The sequence below is a fragment of the Drosophila takahashii genome, chromosome X, assembly GCF_030179915.1.
Source record: "Drosophila takahashii strain IR98-3 E-12201 chromosome X, DtakHiC1v2, whole genome shotgun sequence".
NCBI classification, from domain to species: Eukaryota; Metazoa; Arthropoda; class Insecta; order Diptera; family Drosophilidae; genus Drosophila; species Drosophila takahashii.
In genome coordinates, this window is record NC_091683.1 from 15,960,901 (window position 1) to 15,972,819 (window position 11,919).

An 11,919-nucleotide genomic window follows, 5' to 3' on the forward strand; every position below is an offset into this window, starting at 1 on the left:
TTCCAAGCACTTATCAGCGTTTTCCAAATGGTTGGGAAATTTTCCGAATTTAAATTTAGAAGATAACAAATTTATTTAAATTTAAATTCCTAGCACTACAAGTTAAACTTATATATTAATGTGCTCGTCACGTGTATTACAATACTTTTTTTTTTTTATCAGAATAATTTGGAAAATAATTAAAAAAAAAAGAGTTATTTTAAAGACAGTTACAAAGTAAAGACACAAAATAAATAAAAAGACTATATATAACATACAAAAAATCAAATAAAGAAAATTAACAAAATGGGATACAAATTTTGATTGAAACATGTAGTTTTTACAAATTTAAACTGATGTTGGGGTACTTAAACTAATTTAAACTAATTTCTCTCAATAAAACTAAACTAATGTAAACTAATTTCTCTCATTAAATTTGTTTAAATTAGTTTACGTACACCAATATCAGTTTGGGTATAATTATATTATTTTATTATTTTCGGGAAAGGGTTTACTTATTATATTTTTCCCACACGGCGGATTAGTAATGTTCATTTTTCCGCCTTTCAGGTAATCCTTCACATCACAGTCAACCAATGGGACCAAATCACTGCGACTCGAACTGGACACAATCAGCATCGGATCGCAGGGAGCAGCAGCAGCAGCAGGAGCATCAGAAGGCGACGGGGGAGCGGCCAACATAGGAGCAGCAACGTCGGCAGCAGCTGCCCAGGGCCCCTCGAGGATGTCTAGCCGGAAGCCGCCAGGAGGCTCTGGAGGAGCTGATGAGGCCACAATAATAACAGCCTCCTCCCTGGACGACAATGCCAATGCCAGCGTGGAGATTCCGGCCAGCAGCGAGGAGCCATCAGCGGGCGAAGGCGAAGGAGCAGGAGCAGGAGAGCTGGCCATCAGTATCAAGGCGAGCACTCCAACGCCGCCAGTGGAGGCGGCTGAGGAGTCGCCAGCAACAGAGGGGGAAGCTGAAAAGGAGCTGGAAGCCAAGGATATCCAAGCCAAGACGCCCACGTCCAGCACCAGTGATGCAGTGGCGGCCAAGAGCCTGAGGGTCACCCGGCTCTCGTCGCCGCTGCTCCTGCCCAGCTCGCCCACGACCAGCAGGCGTGAGGCCGGCGACGCAGCACTGGACATAGGCGAGGAGCAAACATCATCGTCGGCCGGCCAAAGGAAGAGCTCTGTGGAGCGATCCATGGCGCCGGTCATACGCGGACGCAAGTCCATCAAGGATCTAAAAGAAGCCAAAGAAGTCAAGTCCGAGGAGGCGCCGCCAGCAGAAGCAGCAGAGGAGCTAGTCGGCGAGGGCAACGAGTCCCTGGAATCCCCGCCAGCCACGGACAAAAAAGACCACAAAGACACAAAAGACAAGGAGGAGGATAAGCAAAAGGATGTCCAAGATGCAGGAATAAAATCTGCAGAGAAGGAGAAATCTGTGGAGAAGGAAAAGGAGGCAGATAAAGATAAGGAGAAGGACAAAGAGAAGCCCAAGGAGGCAGTAACTCCAGTAACTCCAGTGACTCCCACTTGCAACCGCGTCACCCGCAAATCGCATGCCCAGGAGCAGCTGGTGGTCAACACGCGGGTCACGCGCAACCGTCGCCAATCCGCCACGGCGGCCGCCTCCTTGGCAGCCACATCCTTGGCGGCCACAGTCGCCGAGCAACTGCCTCCCGCCCGCGGTCGCCGGAAGAAGCCAGTGGCTCCGCCAGTGGAGCCTGCGGTGAAACGAAAGCGATCCCAGGACGCAGACGCCGATCCGGAGGCCACCAGCAGCGCCAAGTTCAGCAAGGTGGAGCAGCTGGTGAAGCTGGAGGAGGTGGAGGCGCCAGCCGACGAGGATCCAGTGACCATCAAGCAGGAGCCCCTGGATGCGAGCGAGGTGGGCCTATCCCTATCGCCATCAGTCACGCCCGCTCCGATTTCGGGCAGCCGACGGGGACGCGGGCGGCCGCAGAACAGGAACTCCTCCTCGCCGGCGGCCACCACGCGAGCCACGCGGCTCAGCAAGGCGGGATCGCCGGGCATCCTGGCCCAGGCTCCCGAACCGGCGCCTCCAAAGCGACGACGAGTGGGCTCCAGCACGCGGAAAACCGCCTCGGCCAGCTCGCTGGGCGGCGCCGCCGGGGACGAGGACTCCAAGGACAGCATGGCCTCGTCCATGGACGACCTGCTGATGGCCGCCGCGGACATTAAGCAGGAGAAGCTGACGCCGGACTTTGAAGACAGCCAGCTGCTGGTGGCAGAGGGCCTGCCCTCCACTTCTGGTGCCTCTAATGCCTCCGCCAATGGTCATTCCTGCATCGAACCGCTCACCGTGGACACGGAGAGCGTGGAGAAGCCCGCTGAGCCCGAGGCGAAGCCCAAGGAGTCGCCGGCGGCGGCCGCAGTTGATGAATCCGCATCCGCAGCGGCGGAGAAGGCGCCTTCCCTCAGTCCCGAGATGATCAGCGAGGGCGTGAGTGCGGTGAGTGTGCGCAAGTTCTACAAGAAGCCCGAGTTCCTCGAGAACAACCTGGGCATCGAGAAGGATCCGGAGCTGGGCGAGATTGTCCAGACGGTCAGCAGCAACGATGTGGAATCGGTAACTCCGCAAACCGAAGAGCACAATGAAAAGGAGGTGGATCAGAAGGAAGAAAAGGAGGAGGAGCAGCCAGAAAAGCCAGAAATTGTAACCGAAGATGTCTCCGAAGTTCTGGCCGAAGTTCCACCCGAAATTCCACCCGAAATTCCCCTCGAAATTCCAGTGGAAATCACAAGAGAAGCCGCCGAGGAAGAGACCTGTTCGAATTCCTCCCTGAAGGCAGGGGAACTCCGGCTGGAGGAGAGCACGGAGGAGCCCGAGCTGCTGCTGGACGATGGCCTCGTGGTCAATGGCGATGAGATCGCCTTGGAGCAGCAGCAGCAGCAGCAGCAGCCGCCGGCGGAGGAGGAGGTGCGCATCTTCCACTCGGAGGAGTACGATGACTTCGAGCACGAGATTATGGAGGAGCTGGCCAAGGAGGGTGTGCTGGACGCCAGTGGCAATGCGCTGAGCCAGCAGCAGGCCGAATCCAAGGAGGCTCCCTCGCCCGCCGACGAAATGGTGGCCATGGAGGTGGAGGAATCCTACGTGGACATCAAGCAGCCGACGGATCAACTGGAGGAGGAGCCCGAGGACAACAAGGAGAACCTGTCGGCGGTCAGCACGGCGGCCGAGGCTCTGGACATCCAAATAGAACTCAAGGAGAACGTCGACGACGAGGAGGAGAAGCCGCTGGCCGAGCTGATGGAGGTGTCCAAGGAGGCGGATGGCGTGGACGAGAAGCCGCCCAATGGCAAGCAGGAGGAGGAGGAGGAGGAGCCGGAAAACCAGCTGCAGAGTCTGCGGCAGGAGCAGGAGATTCACCTGCAGAACCTGGGCCTGCTCACCCACCAGGCGGCCGAGCAGAGGCGCAAGATTCTGCTGGAGGCGCAGGCTAGACAGGCGCAAATGCAACTGCAGCTGCAGCAGCACAATCAGCACAAGCGACAGGGAGCGAGGGGAGGAGGAGGCAGCGGAGGAGGCAGTGCCACTCATGTCGAGTCCAGCGGCACTCTGAAGACGGTCATCAAGCTGAACAGGAGCAGCAACGGCGGCGTGGGCACAGTGATCCACGGCGGCAGTGGCTCCTCCTCCGCCTCCGCCGCCTCCTCGACGTCCTCCTCCTCGGTGGGCAGTGCCACGCGCAAGTCGAGCGGCGTCCTAAGCTCGGCAGCGGTAGCGGGAGCGGGAGTGCGCCGCCAGTCGCTCAAGATGACATTCCAGAAGGGTCGGGCTCGTGGTCACGGAGCCGCAGACCGATCCGCCGATCAGTATGGCGCCCACGCCGAGGACTCGTACTACACGATTCAGAACGAGGTGGGTTTTTGAGCTACGCCTTCTTTAAATAGATTACTAACTTAATTTTCCCTCCTCTTTACAGAACGAAGGTGCGAGAAAGCTTTATGTGAGCTCGGGTAATCCCGGCCGCAAGACCAATAACCGTTTCAGCTCGACTAACAACCAACAATCCTCGGTAGCAAGCAACCTGCACGGTAGCAACTCGGCGCTCCAGTACTGTGCGTATAGATTAGAGCCCTGCGTGAATCATTCAGTTCTTGTTTTATCATTTCATGGCATGAAATTTCTGGGTTGTTCAATTCAATTCTATGTTAAATTAGTTGAAGGTTTTTCTAATTCATTTTTTAAATTTGCCTGATTTTCTTTGTGCTTTCTTTTGAGAACAAAAACTGCATAGTAAATAAAATTCAGGCAGATTTAATCACAATTATTTCGGAATTCAATTCAATAGAATTGAATGAATGAATGATTTGTATACATTTTTTTAATTTGCCTGATTTTCTTAGTGCTTTCTTTTGAAATCAACAAGTGGAAAATGTTAAATGTTAAATGATTAGTAACTAAAATTCAGGCAGATTTAATCACAATTATTTTGAAAATCATGCCATTTATTCATTCAATTCTATTAAACTCAAAATTCGAATTAATTCATTCATATAAAACAAAGAATTCAAAATAATTCATTGAATCCATTCATGCAGGGCTTTAGTTTTCACTCCATAGCATCAAACCGAACGAATGGAGCCCAGATTAATTCTTTATTTAGTTAATTTATGCAACACAGCAGCTTTGAGCTGCTTTAGAAGATTCTTCCTTATCGGAAAAGTGGTTCGGTTTGATGGCACATTCATCTTCTCCATGTTCCTGCACTCTGTACATAAGGCATTCCCATTAACCACACCCATCCCTCATTCCCCTGTACACAAAAAGCCATCAACTCACCCAAGGATCTTCCGCAGATTCCTCGCATTCGGAGAGCCAGGGACAAACGGAGCACGGCTTCTACCAGACGGTCAAGAAGGACGAGAAGGAGAAGATCCTCATTCCGGAGAAGGCCTCCTCGTTCAAGTTCCACCCGGGGCGGCTGTGCGAGGACCAGTGCTACTACTGCAGCGGCAAGTTCGGGCTCTACGACACGCCCTGCCATGTGGGCCAGATCAAGTCTGTGGAGCGCCAGCAGAAGATCCTAGCCAGTGAGTACAATGCATAATATTTATACCCTTGCAGAGGGTATAATGATTTCAGTCAGAAGTTTGCAACGCAGTGAAGGAGACGTCTCCGAGCCCATACAGTATATATATTCTTGATCAGCATTACTAGACGAGTCGTTTGTTTGTCCGTTTGTCTGTCCGTATGTCTGTCCGTCCGTTTCTACGCAAACTAGTCTCTCAGTTTCTAAGCTATCGGAAAGATCGGAAAAGAAAACGTTAAAAAAATTCTAGCTTCGGTTTTTTTTTAATATTACCTTCTACTCTTGGGGATATTATTTTTTTAATATTTCTGAATTTCGAATAAAATATTTAAAAAATCGGACGACTATTTCATATAGCTGCCATAGGAACGATCGGAAATTAAATGGGAAAGTAATAGAAAATGAATTTTAGCTTCTTTGGTTTTTATTGTATTCTCTTCTACTCTAGGATATGCTCTTTTTAGATATTTCCGAATTTCAATTTTACTTTTATCAAAATTGGAAGACTATATCATATAGCTGCCATAGGAAAGATCGAAAAATTAATGGGAAATTAATTGGAAACAAATTATAGTTCCGTTGGTTTTTATTGTACTCTCTTCTACTCTAGGATATGATTTTTGTTTAATATTTCCGAATTTGGAATTAAATTTAACAAAAATTGGACGACTATATTATTATAGCTGCCATAGGGAACGTGATAAAATTTACGTTACGTTGTCTATATATATATATGTTCGCTGGAACTTTACTGATACCGCCACCATCATCTCTCTCTGCCTCCTCTGATGTTCGCTAGTTTCCTTATCATTCGCAGACGAGGAGAAGCTGACGGTGGACAACTGCCTGTGCGACGCCTGCTTCCGCCACGTGGATCGCCGGGCGAATGCGCCCTCCTACAAGAAGCGCCTCTCCGCGCCGGGTCATTTGGAGACGGGCGTGGGCAGCTCGGCGGCGGCGGCTGCTTTAGAGAAGCACTTTGACTCCGTAATTCCGGAGGCAAGCGGAGAGACAGCGGCGGTTTCAGCGGGAGAGGCATCCGCTTCCGGATCCGCTGGCCCGCATCATCGCTCCTGTGCGGTCAAGGAATGCTTGGAGGCGGCCGGACACTCGCTGCGGCGCAAGTGCATCCGCAAGAGCGTGAAGAAGTTCCAGCTCAGCCTGGAGATTCCCGCCGGCTCCTCGATCGTGTGGCTCTGCGAGGCGCACTACAACACGGTCATCCAGTTCTCCGGCTGCGTTCTCTGCAAGCGGCGGCTGGGCAAGAACCACATGTACAACATAACCACGGTGAGTTGATTGGGAGTTCACATTTCATCCGAAGAGAGCGTGTGCTAATTGATATCCTTTTTAGCAGGACACCGATCGGCTGGAGAAGGCGCTCGCCGAGATGGGCATCCCGGTGCAGCTGGGCATGGGCACTGCCGTCTGCAAGCTGTGCCGCTACTTTGCCAATCTGCTGATGAAGCCGCCGGACAGCACCAAGTCCCAGAAGGCGGAGTTTGTCAAGAACTACAGGAAGAGGTGAGTGTTTAATTAGATTTTGCCATTAAAATGTTACTCATTTATTATTTTTGTAATTAACAGGCTTCTCAAGGTGCACAATCTGCAGGACGGCAGCCACGAGATGTCCGAGGCGGACGAGGAGGAGGCCCCCAAGGCGACCGCCGAGGGGCAGGAGGAAGAGGATGCCGAGATGCCCCTGGTCGTGGACTATGACGGGCCAACCGACTCCAATTCGAGCAGTTCTTCTTCCACTAAGCAGATGTCCAAGCTGCAGGCCATCCTGCAGCAGAATCTGGGAGCAGAGGGAGCGACAGCAGGATCAGGAGCAGCTCCTCCAACCGGAGCCAGCGGATCAAGCGCAACTGGAGCTGATATCTCGAACGTGCTGCGCGGCAATCCAAACATCTCGATGCGCGAACTCTTCCACGGCGAGGAGGAGCTGGGCGTGCACTTCAAGGTGCCGTTCGGATGCAGCAGCAGCCAGCGGACGCCGGAGGGCTGGACGCGGGTGCAGACCTTCCTGCAGTACGACGAGCCGACGCGACGCCTCTGGGAGGAGCTGCAGAAGCCGTACGGCAACCAGAGCTCCTTCCTGCGCCACCTGATCCTGCTGGAGAAGTACTACCGCAACGGGGATCTCGTCCTGGCGCCGCACGCCTCCTCGAATGCCACCGTTTACACGGAGACTGTTAGCCAGCGACTGAATTCTTTCGATCACGGCCACTGCGGCGGATTGGGCAATCCTTCGGCGGCCCCTTCTTCCTCCTCCAGCAGCAAGCGCAGCGGAATTCCGCAGCCCGCGGGAGCCAGTGTGCTGGCCACCGCCCTCACAACGCCCTCCTCATCCTCATCCTCCGGATGCCTTTCAGCCGAACAGCAGGCATCGGTGGTGGATCCCGTCATTCCGCTGGTGGAGCTAAACGATGACGATGATGGCGAGGAGGGAGCGACAGCAGGAAAAGCGGTCGATGGAGAGGAGTCTTCGGTGGACAAGCTGACCAAGCAGCTCAGCTCGAATGCGGTGACGATTATTGCCCGCCCGAAGGATAAATCGCAGCTCTCCTCGAACAGCGGATCCTCGACATCCCTTTCTAGTTCCTCCTCGGCCATTTCTTCGCCCGAGGAAGTGGCCGCCGCCGCTGCACCCGCACCACAGTCCAAGGAGGCACCGCCACTGGTGCCCGCTGCCGGCGGCAACAGTCGCAGCATCCTGAAGACCAATCTCCTGGGCATCGGCAAGGCCGTGGAAATTGTGCCGCTGACCCCCGCCGCCGCCGCCTCAGCCCCCTCGGCCTCCTCAGCCCCAGTCAATGTGGAGTCCATGCTCACATCCATCATCTCGAAGACCAGCAAGTCGACGGCCTGCCATATACCCGAGATTCTCGAGGCGGCCAACTTGGCCAGCGACTTTGCCAAGCTGCAGGGCCTCCAGGCGGCCATCAGGCTGCAGTCCAAGCTGAAGCCTCCCATGGGAGCGGGAACTAGTGCCCCACAGAAGCCTCCGAATCTGGCCCAATTGCAAAGCTCGCCGCCGGAGCTAATCAGCCTGCATCGACGGCGGACGAGCGGAGCGGCAGCGGCGCCGCCGGCAAACAGTCTGCTTGGAAATCCTCCCGGCAAGCGACTGCAACTGGCACGAACTGGAGCAGGGCCTTCAGCGGGAACGGGAACGGGAACGAGCGCCGCAGGAGGACGCGCACCGCCGCCCAATGTGGTCATACTGCCGGACACGCTAACGCCCCAGGAGCGGCACGAGAGCAAGAGCTGGAAGCCCACGCTGATACCGCTGGAGGATCAGCACAAGGTGCCGAACAAGTCGCACGCCCTCTACCAGACCGCCGACGGCCGCAGGCTGCCCGCCTTGGTGCAGGTTCAGTCCGGCGGCAAGCCATACCTCATCTCCATCTTCGACTACAACCGCATGTGCATTTTGCGGCGGGAGAAGCTGCTGCGCGACCAGATGCTCAAGGCCAACGCCAAGCAGAAGCCGCAGCAGCAGCAGCAGGCGGCTCAGGGATCGGGATCAGGATCAGGGTCGCATCACTCGGCCGCATCGGCGGCTGCCTTCTCCAACATGGTGAAGCTCGCCCAGCAGCACACGGCTCGCCAGCAGTTACAGCAGCTGCAGCAGAAGCAGCAGCATCAGCAGCAGCAAATGCCCACTTTGCAGCCAGGTGGCGGAGGAGGAGGAGGAGCCGCCGGAGGAGCAGCGGGCGTCAGGCTGGCACGGCTGGCGCCCAAGCCAATGCCGCCGCTGACCAATCCGCAGATTGGCAGCCAGGCGCCCAGCTTCCAGCCGCTGCTGCCCAGTCCGCTGGACAACAGCAACAGCTCCTGGCTGTGGAAGAACTTTCCCGATCCCAATCAGTACCTGCTCAATGGAAACGGAGGAGGCGGAGGAGGAGGAGGGACTTCCGCCGCCAGCAAGTTGCCACATCTCACGGCCAAACCGGCCACGGCGACGAGCAGCAGCAGCGGAGGAGGAGGAGGCAGCAAGTCGGCAGGCAGCCTGTTCGCCCTCAAGCAGCAGCAGCACCAGCAGAAGCTCATCGAGAATGCCATCATGTCGAAGATACCCAAGAGTCTGACCGTGATACCACAGCAGATGGGCAGCAATGCAGGTGGCGAGATGGGCGGCGGCGGCAGTTCCTCCGGCAAGGACTGATGACGGCGGAGGAGGCCGTGGCCAGGAGGAGCAGCGGTGGCCACCCGGCGGAGCAGCAGGCTCAACAAGAGGTGACATGGATATCACAAACTCCACAATTCCATGGCTGCACTAGAATAAGTGATACACTAAAAAAAACAGAACAGAACAGACGGACAGAGAGATGAGAAACCAAGATAATTGTAAGGATTACATAACGTTGTTTGTGTATAAACGAGATACGGTTACGAATACGACTACACTATAAGTAAACCCCACTAGTTAGGCCCGTGAGCCGAAACCACAGATGCATGAAATGATGGAACAGATGGAGATGATTAAGTTCAGATACAGATACCGATGCCGATGCGAATGCGAATAAGGATACGGATATGGATAGTTAGAGATACCGATACACCCTACTCTAAACTATGCTACTCTATTATCGTAGACTTAAACTATATTTTTTTAATTAGATGTACGGGCATATTAACTTGCGATTCGTGTATTATAGATACCAAAATTGCTAGAGCTAAACGGTTTATAGATTTATAAGCGACCCCAAATCACACACACACAAACACTCCTCCTGCTACACCAACACACTCACACACACTCTACTTTAAGAGAGAATGCAGCACAAACAGAAATTGTGGCCAGGAAGATATACCAACCTCAGGCTGCTGCTGATCCCAGGACCGGAAACTGAATCCCGGATCCCGAAGCCCCAGTTTTTTTTTGCATAAGCCCCACAAGTCACCAGCCCAGGAGCATTTTCAGCACACTTCACAATCCAATCCCGCACATAGAATACGATTCGTTTGATGTAGCCTCCTAATTTATAACCATTTTGTATTTCCATTTATACATCAACTCGCTACAGATACAAATAGAGAAACAGAAACCGAAACAGATATATTAACTCTTAAACTGTAAATATTTCGATGGAAAGAACAGATAAATACAAAAACTATAATACAAAAAATACAAACTAAAATGCTAATTTAAAAAGTGGCCTCTGTTCCATTCCAAGGAATTCTAAAACCCAGATCGTTGGTAGTGAGGGGCAATTAATTTGCAAATTTCAAATGACAAATTGAAAAGCTTTCTCCACAAAAATATACCAATAAAAATATACTTAACACCCAGCATACATACGCATACATATATGGATTTATATATACACACACGATATAGATATTTTAGAGCGATGGCGAGAGATACAATTGTAAATTAGTCCGTTAAGCATAGATATATTTATACACATATGAGAATTCAATTGTTGTTGTTGAACATTGAAAATGTATTTATAAAGCGGAAGTTGATTGATACCATACAAACCTACAAGAAGCGCGAAAGGAAAACAGACTTTGGCCAGCCGAAGACTATGTACCCTTGCAGTGACCATGAAAATTTAATCCCGATCCCTAGGAATAGTCAGCAAACAGTGTACAAAACTCCAGGAAAGACGACAATCTTTTGTTTCACATACGATACCTTAATACAAAGAAGTTAAGTCAGCTATACGGTCTTCCGAACTTCACACGATGCACACGATCTCCCAATAGCCGTTCCAAACGACAACCTATCAAGTTTCATGTGATGAACTTTAAAAGCAGTTGCTGTAGTCTTAGGATATAGTTGTCCGATTTCAATCTTACAGATAAACCATCAAGTTCCAGTAGTTATCTTAAAAAACGAATGTAGCAGTCTCAGTCTTATGAATGATATTCGATAATATAATTATAAATGCCTCTGCAAGGGTATATAAAAAGAATGCTTCGTTGGTGCGGATGCGAATCGGAGCTGGATGAGGAGTAGAGCAGTTCCCAGGACTTCTCTCCGATGACCATGATGAACATAGATTGCCTTGATCGAACCTGGCTTTGTGAAGCCGCATGGAAAATCGTGTGCCTGTGGGTGAATCAGCGCGTGCGTGTGTTTGTGCTGTGTTTATGTAGTACTTTGTAGCTGATAGATCATTCGATCCAAACACATCTTACGATTACAACTTATTTATGCAATTATTTTTAAAAGTTTAACAAGAATCAAAATTTCAACGAATCAAGAAATAAATTTCCCCATGTCCAGCTAAAACATCCGATGGTTTTATTTATTCCTTATCCGCACAGTGAAGTCTCGCCATGCGCGGATTCACGTGGGGTGATATGGGTGATGTATCACCACCACTAAAAAAGAAGAGAATTTAGCTATCTGCTATGCAAAAAAATGTTGTATGATATCACCCCCACAACAAAATTCTAGATCCGCCACTGATGAAACCCCTTAAAATAAATTGAAAATTGGCGAAATTTCAAGATCACCGGAAAGTGGAAATGGATTTATTTATTATTTTGTTATCTGTTCAAAACAGTATGTATTTTTGGTGTAGGACCATTTTTGGCCAAGTTACATCAAAAAAACAAACAGAAAAAAAATTCAAATTTTACCAAAAACCCAGATCCCAATTTGTCACAAAAAAATAATTCGTTTTTTGACTGTAACAATGCAAATGTTGATCGAAATATGGATTGTCATACCTTTCTGAACTCGTTGTTTAATTATCAATCGATTGGCATTTAATCCTGGACTTTTTTTTTTTTGCCATTTTTCGAAAAAAATTATGATGTACTCCTTATAAAAAAATTGAAAATTGGCGAAAATTTCATTTTTTCAAAATCACCCGCCACTGGGTCGCACAGTGGGCATTGGAGACCCCAA

The 11,919-nt window shown here is 50.8% G+C and overlaps 1 protein-coding gene across 1 annotated transcript; it reads left to right on the forward strand.

The window, feature by feature from the left end:
- The first annotated feature begins 693 nt into the window (after positions 1–693).
- Positions 694–10,351, forward strand: east (enhanced adult sensory threshold). The gene is given in 7 exon segments (XM_017140760.3): positions 694–3,874; positions 3,939–4,074; positions 4,816–5,049; positions 5,866–6,338; positions 6,403–6,572; positions 6,636–9,201; positions 9,203–10,351. Coding segments are annotated over 7 exon segments (6,861 nt in total). The 5' UTR covers positions 694–724; the 3' UTR covers positions 9,335–10,351.
- The last annotated feature ends 1,568 nt before the right edge of the window (positions 10,352–11,919 follow it).